The sequence below is a fragment of the Triturus cristatus genome, chromosome 9, assembly GCF_964204655.1.
Source record: "Triturus cristatus chromosome 9, aTriCri1.1, whole genome shotgun sequence".
In the NCBI taxonomy this organism is placed as follows: Eukaryota; Metazoa; Chordata; class Amphibia; order Caudata; family Salamandridae; genus Triturus; species Triturus cristatus.
In genome coordinates, this window is record NC_140592.1 from 280,195,836 (window position 1) to 280,211,985 (window position 16,150).

Genomic DNA, 16,150 nt, shown 5'->3' on the forward strand with positions numbered 1-16,150 from the left:
CATTTATAATGTTTGACAATTGACATATACTTTAGTGACTTGATGTAAGTGTTACCATTGTGAAATACCCAAACAAAGGTAACCTGATTTCAGTTTATGCTAATATTGGTACAGCATTGCAGTATTTGTCGACACACATTTATTCATATTTTAGTTATTGAGAATGAAAAGTATGCAGATTTTAGGGCCTTGTGAACACACTGTACAAAGGGATTTTTGTTTGATGTCCTTTTTGGTGACCTCAGTTCACTATTCTAAACTACAAAGGCCAACCATTCAGAAGTCTAAAACAGTTCGTGGAGAGACATGATAATAGATAAGAGACAAGATCATACAGGACATAGGAGCTATCATGGGGAATGACGTCACTGTGACCAAAAGTTTTCTAAAAATGTTGCGTAGATGCATGAGCTTATGCTAATGTATAAGCAAAGTTTGAGAGCCTTGAAGCAGGTGAAATCTGAAAACTTGCAAACTGTTTTGTGATCAAAGGTCATGATCAGTTCTGTTTGCACAAATTCCATAAAACTATTGTATATGTCATTCCAGCATCATCAGGAACAAGCACAGGAGATGGTGTCAACATAGGCGAGGAAGCAGCTGGCCACTCTGGTATGGGTGCAGACACCACCGAGGGACCCAGTGGCATGGATGGTGAGGAGTTTAAAATGGAGGCAGCCGGCCTTGTCCCCCACCCACAGGACCATCTCTAATCTTCCTCTTGCTCCCCACAGTTTGCCAAACCCACCCCCTAAAAGGGGTGGCATCTCCTTCACTCCAGACACCTCACCCCCAACACCTGTTCTCCTGGCTGCCCTGAATGAGGAGGCTATTTACCTCCTCATGAACATCAATGTAGGCCAGACGGCACTACTGAATGCCATCTAGGGGCTTGGTTGTCAATTGCAACAAATGGTAGCCTACCTGGAAGGCATTCACAGTACAATGGTTTGGCCTACAGAGGTCTTTTCAAGGTCTAGCCACCTCACTGAACGCAGTCTCCCAACCATTCCAAGCTTGTGCCCAACCTCCTTTCCCTTTCCCTTTGGCTTTCCTTCCTCATCCAAATTCCCTATTCCCATTCCTGTCCCAAGCACACTCATACCTTTGCAAACACCCTCTCACACAAACACAAACAGCCCACCCACACAGAAACACAAACACCACAAAAAAGACAGGTGCACATCTAAACACACGATTACCTCCTCCATCAGCACACCCACAGACACTGCAGCCACTGCTACACCCACATGTACCACACCCATACCCAGCACCTCCACAGACACCGCAGTCACACCACACCCACATGCACCACAAGCAGCACCCTCACAGCCACCACAGCCACCACCACAGCCACATGCACCACACCCAGCACCTCCAAACACACTGCAGTCACCCCCACACCTACATGCACCACACCCAGCACTTCCACAGAATACCGATACACACCCACTCACACATCAGAATTCACACCAACAAAACTCAAACACCCACAATCATCCATGAACCTATGAAATAAGACACATCCAAATATGTACCACATACACCAGGCCCACAGGCACCTGAACCCTCAACACACACATGCACCTCAGACACTGCCACTCCTTCTACCTCTCAAACCCAACTCCCTCCTGAACACCGTACCCATTTTCCCATTGAAGATGTAACATTTACCCTTGTTCAAATGCCTGCCAAACCCCAACCCACCCCTATCAAACACCTATCAACCCCTTCCACACCCCAAACTGCCCCTTCCACATACCAACACACCCCAATCAAATGCCAATCTACCGCTTCCACATCCCAAGCACCCCTCCCACAACCACCCCCTCCCAAACCCAAGGGCACCTATCCCGACCCCAAGGGCACCCCTCCTAAACCCAAGGGCACCCCTCTCAAACCCAAACACCCCTCCCATGTAAGATCTTGGAGGTGACTGGTCTGCCCACTAGATAACCCTTCCAGAGGAGGTTCCCCTTAGCAATGCATTTGGAGGCAAGCTGTGTGTCACTGCACAATATTGCATATGTTTAACTTTATGGACTGCTGATTGGCTTAATTATTCTTTTGAGAGCTTTTTATCTCAATTTGTGTAATAAATCCATGCTAGTTTTCCTTAGCAATTGTTTGATGTCTGGCAATGTTTCTGATTATAATATGAAGTACCTATTTTCCTTTACCATGATGGCAGGTAATACATCAGATTTTTTTAATGTCTACTTTGGTAAGTGCACACACTGGTTAACATAGAATGTGATTGTCATATGAATTTAGGTGCAAGCATTTATCAAAGTAATGGCCACTTGCCCCAACTAACTGATGTTACAAATTTTATTTGGGTGTGTTACTACATGTGTGTTTGTTTCACTCTGATTGCTGATCAGTATGTGATATTTTGTGACTATTGAAATTGGATACAGTACATGACTTGCACTAGACAAGGGGAAATGTTGCATGGATGTATTTGTTGAATACTTCTAATTTGTGACTGACATTGATTTTACAGTTAATTTCTAAGGTAAAGGTTACACCTTGTCTAGTGAAACTTCTACATCATGTTACATTGCACTTATCTCTATGATGTGTGTTGCATATGTTTCTAATGTAGGAATTTTAGGAATTTCTTTTAGCATGTCTGAATGGCACTCTTCGATTTTGTTTTTGGATATCCTTTTTTGTGGACGTGTCCATTTTTTGAAGACATCTTGCACCAAATAATTACATACAATGTGATCATACAGGTGTGTTTCTTTAAATTTCTTAAACGTCAACATTACAATCAAGCAGGATTTATAAAGCATGGCTTGTCACCTGTGAGGGTATCCAGGTGCTTCCTGTAGGTCTCAGTCAAAGTCATGAACCCCTTCCTGAAGTCAGTCAGCAAGGGTGAGCTGCGAAAGTAGTGGGAGAGGGTGTTCCAAGCTTTGACAGTAAGATGGGAGAAGGAGTATCATCTGGCGTGGCAGCAGTGTATGCACAGGATCAGTGCGAGGGCGACGTGTTCAGAGCGAGGTTCCTGGTGGATCAGTGGAAGTGCAGACAATGGTTCATGTAGGTGAGTCCTTGGTAGTGAAGAGCTTTGTAGGCATGTGTTAGAAGCTTAAATTGGCATCTCTTCTGGACCAGAGCCAGTGGAGGTTCTTCAGGTGCTGAGTGATATTGGGTCTCTTGGGCAGGTTGCGAAGTACTCTGGTGGATGTGTTCTGGATCGTCTGGAGCCTTTGCATGGGTTCGGTGGTGGTGCCTGCATAGAGTGCATTGCCGTAGTCTAATCTGCTGGTAATGAGAGCCTGCATTACCATCTTCAAATTACACACATATGTGCACATTGCTTGTAAGAGAGATTTATAAATGCATGAGTCCTGTGCCTATGTTAAGGGACAAGTCAATAGGTAACAGGTCAAAGTGGAGCTTACTGTTGATTGCGTCCATGATGGTGTTGGTTTTGTTCGTCATCAAGCAGCAGCTCCAGGACTTGAAAGACCCGATTCATGGTGGAACAGGAAGGGTGTGAGTGAGAAAAGGGGAGTTTTAGCTTTATATCCCTTCCATTCTGCCAACTAAAGTGTGGAGGTTTTATCACCACAGTCATATCGGTGGGAAGGCACATCGTGATTGGCCCTGTGGGGAAACTGATGGTCCTCCCTCCGACAGCCGCTTTTGCATATCCGGCATTTAATGGGGTCAAGATTTACTGGTGGTGACAGCGGGACCATAGAGGTCTTTTGTCTATGGACTGGCTAACATCTAAATAGGGCATGCGGACCGATAATCCGGCGGGTGGGAAGACCACCAAAAATGCCATGGTGGGACTCGATCCACCACGACCTAAACCATGCCCCTAGTTTTTTGTCCTTTTCTTTCAAACTGCAATGTGCCATAGCTCATCTGTCATATAAACGGGGATTGGATTTGCTCAGCCATTTACAGTGGGATATTGTTTTCAAGGTTCGGAATAACCATGATGGTAAATGCACTTTTTTAATTAGATGGCCACGTGGTGTCTGTCAGGGATGTATTTTAGCCCCTTTTCTATTTCTCATTTAGGAAAATGGACTGGAGAATGACCTTGTCCACAGTGGGAAATATATGCCTCAAATAGGGAAACCAGCAATTCCAGTCCTTCTCTAAGAGGATGATGCTGTTTTAATAGGGAGAGCATTAATAGGCTGCAAACCCTACTGAATTTTTTGCTTTTTGTTTGGATGATATAAATTTAAAAGTTAATTTTGCTAAATAATTCACCATGGTATGTGGCACACCCAAGACTAAACGTAAACTCCATTTGATGGGGGGTAAGATATTTTAATTACCTTGGTATCCTTTTTGATGATGAATTAAAATAGGGACATCTAGTCATTTTAAGATGCATGCATTTTCAGAGAGTGATTTACATTATCTTTAGGTTCACGTTGAGGCTTAGCCACAAACCAGGGAGGCAACTCATAAATATTCATAATAGTAAATATTTCAAACCCCTGTAGATGTCCCAGAATCGCTTTATACATAGGCTACTTTCAGCTCCCCAGAGTACAGCCAACAAAATTAGCCATGATTAATCTGATTAAACTGGGATTAGTTGCCTAGAAGATGCGGTATATGTGGCTCCTATGGTTTTGTAGCATAAGATCTGGCGAACACCTGATTCAGGATTTTCTAGGTTAATGATTAAATATTGTTTAGAGTTAGATAAAGTGGCTCAAACCCCTTTGTGTGTGTATTTGAAGCAGACATTTATTAAGATGGGTGTCCAAGATTATTTTTATAATCCAAAGTCTCTAGAGATAGTCTTTAAAGAGATTCAGATTTTTCGTATTTCAGTCACATCTTAAAGATGTACAATTTAAAGGCATACTCTATGCGGACAGTTGTTACACATTCAGGGCCTCATTTAAAAGGCCTTTGGGCCACCAGAATGTCACTTTTAATGACACTCTGGCAGCTCACATTGTAGTGTCATATCCTAAAGGCCACGTAAAGCCACTCTGATTGGCTTTTTCATGGGCATGTAGATATGGTGTGAGGCAACGCAGCTCAAGTCACTGCGTTGCCTCACACTGTGATGGGGAGGTGTGCCACGGGCATTACGGTGGGTGTTCCCACGTAACACCCATGGAATTTGACACATTCCCAGATTTCTGTAAACGTGGGAGTGTGTTAAAAGCCTACGCTTCCCTAGAGGAGGCATAGGGGAGGCGCAATGTGGATAAATAACTTTATTTATCCTCGTTTTATCCCCCTTCTATGTGTACTGCATTCAGCAGCACATATAGAAGGAGGAAGCTGTCTCTTCCTTCACAAAAACAATCATTCCCACAACACAGACACCCTTGCAGAATGGGTGAATGGGTGCCTGCGTTAGCACATGGCAGCCAAATGAGCACCAGCGCAGGAAAAGAGGACAGGAATGCGCCATATCACACATTCCTACCCTTTTCTTTTGCTGTAGGGCAGTGCAGCTGGAAGGCTGTAGGACAGTGCAGCAGGAAGGCTTGTGGCGCTGCCCTACGGTAAAAGATTGTAAATGAGGCCCTCAGTTCTTATCATTTTTTCAGCCTAGAAACTTGCTTAACTTTGATACGTAATTCTCAGGATAGAAATTATTTTACCCATTTTAGATTAGGTATTCTTCATTTTTGTTTCTCTTCCCTCTACAGGGTACATTGGGGCATATTATCAAGCACGGCGTTAAAATTATCGCCGCTTTAGCGACAGAAAACTGCCGCTAAAGCGGCGATAATGGGCTTAGTAATATGCCGCAGAGAATTCCAATAGAAGCTCATGTTGACATCAGAACATGGGCTTCTACTGGAATTCTCAAGGGCATATTATCAAGCCCATTATCGCCGCTTTAGCGGCAGTTTTCTACCGCTAAAGCGGCGATAATTCTAACGCCGTTTCTTGATAATATCTCCTTGGTTTGTTAACCTTCCTATCTGCCCTTGTGACCATTCATCGCAACAAAGCACCAGTTTCTTTGTGCTTTTTCTCACACTGTACAGTACTCCATGAAGGCCTTTTTGGTCACTTGTCTGCAAGCTGCTAATATTAGGCATTATCACATTGTTTGCTGTTTGTACAACAATTAGGGTCTCCAGAGATCTCCAGAGATCTGTCAAGCTTTTCAATTATATCAAAGCAGTCCTGACTATTTCTATTATTTTTTAAACTGATTAAGTACCGATATGTTGTATGTATTTACCATTGCTGCTGATTAACATCTATTAATTTATATATATATATTTTTTTTTTTTCAAGTCAAACAGTCTTTATTGCGAATTTTCTTCTTAAAACACATGCTAGAAAGTCCATCAATAGAAGTTAAAACATAGAAATATGTATTAGACATTTATATATAAAACCTATAAATAAATTTACACATATTTTATTGTGGTATTTTATATGTTTGTGTTTTATTTCAGGTCACTATTCACCTATTCACAACTCCCACATACACATACATTTATACATACACACACTGAGGCATGAAACATTAAAAACATAAAACTTACCTTCACTGCAGCTCTCCAGAAGGGATGCCTCAGAGGTCCCAGGATGGTTGGAACCGCCAATGAAGAGAGACAGCATCTCCTCACTCATCTCAGAAGGGGATGGTACAGTACGACTGCTGACCCCACCCCACTCTGTGACAACGTGTCACTCATTGACACTCAGTCCTGGGTACTTCAGGGCTTAAAACGAAAGCGCCCGGGTCCGATACTATCAGTGACACTCCCACTCGTCTCGAGGGGGGTGGCCTTGAGGCACTTTTGCCAGACCGAGGTCACGCCACAGGGCTGTGAAATCCGCACCCTGGCAATGTTCAACTCAGTCAGTCATGTGCCACGCATTTAGCACGTCTTGCGCCTGACTGCCTGACTTGAAGAAGAAGAGTGTCTGTCATTCTGACCTATGTTCAGCTTATAATACACCCTTCTTGTCTGGGATTGGTAAGTAGTGATCCTGCTGAAATGCTCCCTCCACAATTTCTTTATTATTAAACCGTATCCCACGTCACGAGCTACTTTATGTACTTACCAGTGCGCAGTGGTTTGTGCGTACGTTGCACGTTTTGCTGTATACACCTCTCAGGAATAAGTGAGATGATTCTGGTAGCCAGCCAGCTCCAGCCGCACACAGCCCTTGAGCATGTTGCTTTTCTACTGAGCTCTGCAGCCTGAATGGACGCTGATAGACAGTGAAGAAGTTGGAAAAAATAAATGTGAATTGATTTCGGATTTCATCACTTTGGCGTCCATTCGAATGCAGGTATTGTGCATGTTTTCAATTGTAGGCATATGCCAATTTTAATAAAGCCATTGGAGCGTGGGGGCAGAAAAATTGCACGTATTTTGAGATGGTAACACTTCAAGAGAATATACATTAGCACTGTTCACTCACACAGGACCCATACACACCAGCTTGCTCTTTTAACCATTCGTGGCGGAAAAGCACTCTTCATAATCCCTTTCTATATCATGTTTCTTCCCATAAAGGCAATATCTGATGCGCTCTCAAGAGGGTCCATTTAAAAATAACAACTCACTCACTGAAAGACTCGTCCTGTGAGATAAGTGTTCATGTGTGCACTTACTGCAGACTGGGTTGCACAGCTCACAACGCCCAGGCGACTGGCGGATCTAACCCACGTTTCCGTTCTGAAGCCAATCCCTTTTGACTTTTTAGCAACGGTATTAAAATACAAGACTTTGTCATTTAAATCAGAAACGACCCCCCTTTCAGAAGATTGGATTCTGCAGGACAAGCAGTCTGTTTGGAAATGACCAGTCTGTTTTGTTTCATCTTCAGATGGCAGAAAGCAAGGGAGACAAAGTGAAAACCACGAGTGATACATTCCCAGATGACGAAGGAACGATGCCTTGGCTGGATGACAGTAAGTCTTCAACCTGTGATGCTTGCTGTAAGCTTTGAAAGTTTTGGGGACCTGGGGCAGAATTACTAAAACTCAGCACAACTCAATCCAGCTACCAAATTTGCTACACTATGTTTCGCAATGGGGAAAGAGCAGTGCAGACCCATACTTACTGGTAGGTTGCTACTCTTCCTGGGCACTGGGACACAAACAGTCTACCTAGCACTACAGACACTTACTTGCACCATGCTACAGAGGTGTGCCTGTGGGTGTGTGATGCCTAGCATAGGTTTTGAACTGGAAGTATACCCCTCTAGTACAAAATCCTGTGCCTAGATAACGTTTTACATATTTCAAACACTGAATGTGAGCTGTAGAGTGCAGCAGGCATGTAATGCATGAACAGTTTGGAGAAATAAATATATTTATCCATCTTTGTGCTTGCTTCAAGGATGGGTAATTTTCTGAAATATAGTCCGGTGTGAAGTTTTGTAGATTGGGCTTTGCGTCAAAAACATTGGTGCTTCCTTCTTCTTCCTCCCTTGTAAATCCCCTAAGATGAAAAGTGCCCAACGCAGTGAAAAAGCGACATTTGTGCTAAAACAAATGGCACAATGCAAAAAATGTTTTGTATTGGAAAGTAAATACCATTTTAAGATTTTGTGTCCCTTTGTATCATGCTGCGCCACTTTGCTGCAGTGCAAAACCTGCGCCGTGGTGTACGTGTGCGAATATGAAATGTTCGATTTAGACCATTGAAAAATAAAAGTTGTGAAAATGGAACCTGTCAAAAAAAGCATTATTTCTTCAAAACTTGTTGAACAGTTAATACATGAAATATAGAGTCACCAAAAGAAAGTGAATCGCTGACAAGGGATTAGTCTATCATTATCTCTACAATAGGCTTTCCAAGGTATGAATTTATTGTCTTGTATAGAGAAGTTTAAATCATATAGGTCGAAACAACAGGTCCTGACAGTCCTGACAGTCCTAAATACAACCTCAAATGCTTTTTACCTTATTGTTTTGTTAAAAACAAATATTTTCAGGACCGTGAATCACCTATATTATTAACTTCTATTAAGAGCTTTAGTATTGGAGGAAAATATTTGTGAGCAGCTACGCAATGGTGATTAATTTACAATATACCGTACACTAACTCCTCCCTAAGTTGTTTAGAAAAATGACGATTGTTTTAAAATGTAATGTACTGCACAGTATTTGAAACTACGTTTCCGTGAAATTATTCTTCATGAACTTTTTTAGACCGAGCCTTGACAGCGCTTGCACTGTGCTTGCGCTTGGCTGCAAGACCTGTTGTATTGTATTCTATATGGTTTAAAATGTTAGGTGGTTTCCATTGGCTGTTGCTTTTGCCATTCAGAAATGCAGGCTTTTTATTGGTGGTGTTGAGCAACTGTCCCTCCCTTGTGTGCTTGTGGCGATTTCACTTAGTGAGTATGTTGGTTGGCCCACGCTGTTCTATTTCCAGCGCGATTCATGTCTTCGGCATTCCGGTCACGAAGCGTGCTTTTTACAGTGCCCTTGGGGCACAAGCAGGGACCTACTAGAGTGTTCCTGTTTCAGCACACACCCTACAGTCCCTCCAGGGCACAAGCAGACATTCACTCCAGTGTGCCTGTGTTGTTGGGGAAACCCGTGCGCTGAAGAGTTTCACAGGGAGCTAAGTCCTCCAACCCGCCTCCTGACATCACCACCGCATTCAGGAAAAGGTATTTTTTTGTTTGCTTTCTATGCTTTCACATTGCACTCTTCGTTTTATTTTGATTTCTGTTGCTTGTTTTGTATGTTCACGGGCTGTTTCACTCATTGGTGGGAGTTTCCTTTCTGGGGTTTTTTATGTGTCTGTTCTACAGTGAGGAATTGAGATTACTGTACGTTTTATCTTGGTATAAATGTGTGCAAACAATCGTATTAACACTCCTCTTCTAAAATGGCTGCCCTTTTCCCCCTTTGTTCCTTTCTCTACTGGCATGGTGTGAAAAAAGGCCCTGCCTAGCAGTAACAGTTGCCGGAACTTGGCCGCGGCAGGGGTCACAGGCCCTTCTGCGTTAATATGGTCTGCCGCTCTTTTCTTGATTTTTTTAATGTTGTTGTGCTTCAATGCGGAACTGCCCTGGAGAGCACCGGGCTTTGTGTTTGTCGGAAAACCTCCTCATTGTATGTGGCAGGTAAACAAAACGGACCCCCTTCTCCGAGAAGAAAGCTGGAAAGTGAATAATGATCAAATCCGTCTGTCTAATGAATGTTAGACAGACGGATGTGATCATTACTACACAAGACTGGGTGTTTAGGGGTTGGAAAGAAAGGTGCCCACCCCCGAAGGCCCTTCAACAACACTTTCACCAGTAGCGGCTCATTGAGGGAGTGCAGCGGGTGGTGGTGCTGGGGGGGGGCAGGGTGGGGGGTAGTAAAAAAGTCAGTAGCAGGTCGTGGAGGGAGTGCTGCGGGGCGGTGGGGCGTTGCGGTGGAGGGTCAGGTTGGGGGGTAGTAAACACCGACTCACGGCTGACCAGAATAATGTAAATAAATAAATAAAACACATTTCATTGCCCACTCTGAAACGCCAAATGCGTTTCAGCGGGAGCAATGACATTCGTTTTATTTATTTATTGACTTTCATTACTCCGGTCGGCCGTGAGTCGGTGTTTACTACCCCCCAACCTGACCCTCCACCGCCACGCCCCACCCCCCGCAGCACTCCCTCCACGACCTGCTACTGACTTTCACACCCCACCACTTGCATCAGTCACTCCTCGCAGCTCTGTGCCGATAATCACACACAGTGGCTGCTAGAACCCAGGGCCGGACTGGCCGTAGCGGGCACCGGGCAATCCCACGGTGGGCCGCAAGGGTGGGGGCCGGTTTTGAGCCCCTGGGGCCATTTTTGTTACAGGGCCGTTTTTGCAGCATAGCTGCAAAATAGGCCCTGTAACAAAATCGGCCGAAAACTGGCCCTGGCAAAGACCTCGGCCGCACCCCAAATTCCCTGGGGGGCCGGCCGAGCACTTTGCCAGGGCTGGTTTTGATTCCCAGTCCGGCCCTGCTAGAACCTGCATGTATCAAGTGAGCAGATAGGCAGCGACAAAGCCCCTGTATTAAGAATTAAATGGGGGCCATTTGAGAGAAGCTATAGGCTGAGGAGTGCTGCTTTAAACAAAGGAGTGCTGCGCTGCGGTGCTCTGCGAGGCACTGGGTTGTGTCAACTGAGTTATAGAAGCCCAGAGAAGAAGTGACGTTTATACAAATAAAAACTGTAGGTGCTGCTTCGTGGGGTCTACATGTGGTTTCAAAGTTCAAGTCGTTATTTTAGCTTAGATGTAATTTTTGAAGCGCTACAGTGCTCCATGCTGAAGCCAGGAGTTCTTTACATATCGCGCTGGCTCTCTGAAGCAGAACGTGCAGTCTTAAACTTAAAGTACCTCAGTGTTGTTTACAGCACACTGTGGTACACTCGGAGATGTTTGTGAAGGTCGTGCATTTAAAATCGCGATGGTGCTGTTTGACTCTCTGTGTTGCTCAGTGGCGTAGCTGGGGGGGCGGTGGGGGCAGTCCGCCCCAGGCGGCACTATTTTGGGGGCGGACAAAGGCATTCAGATAAGGCACAGCTTGCTTTCGTGGACGTTCGGGGACAGGCAGAGAAGGAATAGGACTCGGGCAATGTCCTCTTCTTTTTTATGCTGGCAGCTGTCCCCCCCCTCTCTTCCTATTATTCCCTCTCTTTCTGTCTTGCTCCTCACTTACTGAAAACCTTAACTTGAAGAAACGTTCACAACCTCTTTCCTTCTTTCATTTAGTTGCTTCCCTGTGAAATGGATCCAAAAAAGAAAAACACTCTTGCAGGAAATGCCTTTTTTCTGACATTTTTCTATTCCAAAGTGCAGCGGGATGGAGAGAAATAGAAGGTTTTAAATATTAAAAATAAATACATAACTAAATAAAGCAAGACAGAGTGGTTGCAAAGAGGCTAGATTGGTTTTATTCACATCCAAATACATCAGCCTCACTTTACAGAGTTTGCCAGTGAAGCGCTACTTTTGTTTTCTAGTCTTTCTTTGAACAGCATTGTTGTCCCCAGGTGGGAAAGTGTACCATTCCTGGAGGGACTGCAATACCTGGTTGATGTGTGGATTGGAAAACAAAATGCGTACCATGGCTCTGTTTATGGATGTGGTCTTTTTAAACCACACTGCTTATGTTTATTAAGAATATAAGCAATGGACATTGAAACGGTTCCCTTCAGGGCCCTGTAGTCATGTCCTTAACTTTTCAGGTAAAACCACTCTCTGATTTCTGAATAGTGAGTGAGAGATCGTTAAGGTAACCATGTTGTTTCTGCTTACATTTCACATGCTTTACTTAATCTTGCATTCCCTATGAGTGTTTGCCTTTACTTTTATTTTTAGGCAGCATATTACTCTTATCAAGTGCATAATTTGAATTGAGCCACATCCAAGTGTTTATAGCAGGCAAAATTAGGTTGTAGCTGAAGGCAGTGCGAGTTTCTCTCAGCGGGGCAGTATGGTGTTCAGTGGGGGAGAGGATGTGGCACTATGGCCAGAGCTGTCGAATTTGGAACTGGGGAACCAGATTCAGCCTTCATGACCAGTCCACCAGACCACTCTACTGAGGGAGCATATTCCCATGCTAGACCTTACAAGGCCCCACCAAACCTTAGAAGGCTTGATGTCTTAGCACAAGCAGGTGTACCATAGTGGTGTCAATTGTGAGTTAACCTTGAAGTCCTGTCCACCACAATCCATACTGAAGTTCATCTCCAGTCTTGCGGGCAGGCCTACGAAGCAGCACACCCTAGAGCAACAGTGATCCAGTCACTGTGACTCTGTCACTGAGGTCACATGAACCTTGAGCAGGTTAGGGCGATGCGAGCGGTGTGACCGCACTGGGTAGGTGCATAGTGTTTGCAAGTGTATTATGGTTTAAAAAAAACTTGCTGCCTCCTTCCTGGCGTCCAGCAATTTTCAGAAACAATAAAAATTTCATGATAACTTCGGTGATTAATGTTGTTCCTAGAGAGAGATCCGAGTTTTGTCTAGTGGAAGGGTTGACTCATGGAAAGGTAGCACAGAGGGTTAATGTGCCTGCTGCAAAGAACATGTACCATGCAGATCACAAAGTGCACTGCTTTAATGGGGGGACCATGATGAATGGTCATTTAATGTCAGCTGTAGATGACGGATCCCTGAACAGTGTCATATATGTGCATGTTTGCATTGTGCTGAGGGGATTACCAGGTAATTGTTCACGCAGCTCTCTGATGGATGTCACATGCGGTTTTTCTGAGTCACCAGATAGATCATGCAGTCTGTGTGTTCTCTTTTGTACTGCCAGTCACTGCCAGTCACTGGTGTATTCAACTGTGTAGCCTTGGAACGTGTCATGTATGTGCATGTAACTTGCATGATCGAGGTAACTACTAGCGGCGATACTACGTGTCTCTCGGTCCTCTTACAAATGCTTGCCGTCCTTTTTCCCCAGCAACCTCCCCCCCCCCCCCCCCCAGGGGCGGCAATCTGAGGGATAGCCCATTTAAATCACAGGCGGTGATGCAGTAAACTTAGGTGCTATCAGAAGTTGTCAGAACACATGAGAGAAAGCATGCATTCGAGCTTGCTGTAGCCTATATTTGAACTATTTCATGATCAGGAAAAACCGGTAAGCCACACCATAGACAGGCTCATAAACAGCCATCAAACAGCTCACACACTGACCTTTAAACTTCTGACACTGCAGGACTGCCTGTGACAAGAGCCACTAGAATGAGGGTTTTATGGCTGTGACTTTCTGCATAATGATGGATGTGCCACATTTGCAATATTATAAAAATATCTGTTGAATGATCTGCGAATTACAAAAACGTTTCTAGTTCAAACGGATCCAGAAGGAAGGTAACTTTTTTTTTCAGCAATTACAATGTGCTCTTAAAATTAGTACAAAAATACATTGCCAAAGCAAACATACATGTTTCCGTACCAAAAAGGCATTGTTTTTCAGTAATAATAATATTAAGTGTGTGCATGTTTAAAATATTTCTGGTTGCAAAATAAGGAGTAAGGTTCAATTACCGAGCATCGACAAACAATAAAATAAAAAGGCTCAGACATTTATACTGAGTGTTGTGAGTGGACCCGCATGCTAACGTGATCCACACAGTGTCTGGGCTTTTTGCACTTCATTGCCTAAAGCAAGATAGAAGCAACCGAAAAAGGTTAAACCAAAAGACTGGACTCCACAGTAAAACTAAAATAACAATCTTTTTTAGAACACTTAATTAAGCGTGTATATGCTATAGGAAATTAAATAAATAGATTTCAAAAGCTAGCAGACACTAGCCAAGTGTGAGCCTCTTAATGGAAGCGCCTCCCTTTCAAAGGATGGACACATTCTGGTGAGTTATACTCTGAAGTCAGTCTTGGTTTACAGGATGGGCATCATGGATGGCAGTTATTAGGCACAACAGTTCCTCCCCACCCCAGGCCCCCATGGAGGCCTGTAGGGCCGTAGCTATCAAAGGCCAGCGCACTGGCACCAGGGCCCATGAGACTTACGTGCCCAATGAACACCACCAATTATGCCTTTATTTTTCTACCCAACTAGTGACAATGGGGCTCAATTTCCTTTCTTGCACCAGCGCCCCTGTCTCCCTTGCTTCACCACTGTATACTGAAACTCGGTCACTTACAGACCCTTGAAGGCAAGGGGAGCGATGGGCATCCCAGACAGATGTCTATAGGTGTTCCCTCATTGATGCTAGGAATGCATGAGTACTTACATATTGTAAAATATAATTTAAAAAACATTTCTTCTCAAGATAATATAGTGCAGAGTTTGAAGTAGACCCTCTTTTCCAGGGAACAAACCATAAACAAGCATAATTGTTCACATGCGCTTTATTCTCGCTTTTTCCTCACCTCGTACTGTAATTCAGTCAGTGACCCTGTGAGTAGTGAATTACTTTTACGCTGACCCAAGGAGCCACTATGAGCTGCCAAGGCCACGCCCCTTTCACAACAGAGCCAACAGGGTAATAAGGGCTTTCTTGAATAGGAGAGCTGGCTTGCTTTGAAGGGTTCCCCGATTGTCTGCGTATGTGTAACCACTCTGGGGGAAGAGGTCATCCCATCAGCAGGGGTGCAAGACAGGTCATGCATGCACAACCACGGTTAGTAGTAAACATCCATGTGCAATAATGTGCTTAGTCACTAAATACATATAAGTTCCCAAAGGCGAGACCGATTGCATTGTAAATGCTTGCTTTTGCTTGTTGGCAATTAGACCTTAAATGCAGAGTTCATAAATATGGCACGTGGTGTTTAGTAAATATAACACACTACTTCTGCAGAAGCAATCAGTTTGTTACCACAAAAGAACATTAATGCACATTAAGTAGGGCTTGAGAAGTAAAGCAGGACGTGAAATATGAGACCCTCTTGTGTTGTTGCACACTAGTGTTGGTTGTAAAAGGAACTATTGCTGAGAAAAGCAGAAACCTCTGCAGAGCTGTGGAAATTTTCTCAATAGAAGGCTTGCTTCTGTCGAATTTCCTTCCACCTGTCTGTGCTGATCTTTACAGTCTCACTGTCAGATGCTACTGTAATCTGTGGCAGGGTTCCGATATCAGTTATGTGATCCCATATTAGCAAAAACTGCCATTATCCATCTAAAAAATATGATAATACATATGGAAAATGCCAGGTGAATGCTTGTGCTTAAAGGGCTAGATGTACAACCATTTTATTACCGAGTCGCTAATTGTGATTTTTTTGTAACTAGAGACTCGCAAAATGAAATGTACTAATGTGTCTTAGACACATTTAATGATTACCAATAGGGTCACAGATTACCTGCCTCATCAATATTCATGAGGCAGGTCGCAATTTGCTATCCATTGGTACTGGGCAATAAAACAGGGATGGTGACCTCCTGGGGACAGCACACCACCATGTTTGTGTATGCATTTAAATAAAGCAACTTTTCTATTTTGGAATGCAGCCCATTTTCCTTAAAGCTGCATTTCAAGATGCGTTTCAAAAAGACAAATGAAATGTTTCTGTTTCATTTTTTAAGAGTAGGCAGTGGTCTGCTCCTAAACAACGTTTCGCTGCCAGTCACAAAGGGGAAGGGCTCCCATAGAGATCCCTTCCCTTTTTGCGACTGGCTTACCACCTACTTGAAGTAGGAGGTGAACTGTGATTGTTCCGGTCTCAAAACAATCGCACATGCCTTTGCAACTTG

General features: G+C 43.9%; 1 protein-coding gene across 2 annotated transcripts in view; it reads left to right on the forward strand.

Annotated features, from left to right (window-relative positions):
* The first annotated feature begins 6,844 nt into the window (after positions 1–6,844).
* Positions 6,845–16,150, forward strand: part of MDFIC2 (MyoD family inhibitor domain containing 2) — a 654,512-nt gene continuing 645,206 nt past the window's right edge. The window contains exons 1-2 of one of the 2 annotated variants that reach the window (XM_085627605.1): positions 6,845–6,950; positions 7,810–7,894. In XM_085627605.1, the coding sequence (XP_085483731.1) occupies positions 7,810–7,894 (85 nt within the window). In that variant the 5' untranslated portion in view covers positions 6,845–6,950. Of the gene's footprint in view, positions 6,951–7,515; positions 7,692–7,809; positions 7,895–16,150 lie in introns of those variants that run through there. The other variant, XM_085627603.1, reaches the window with a different exon arrangement.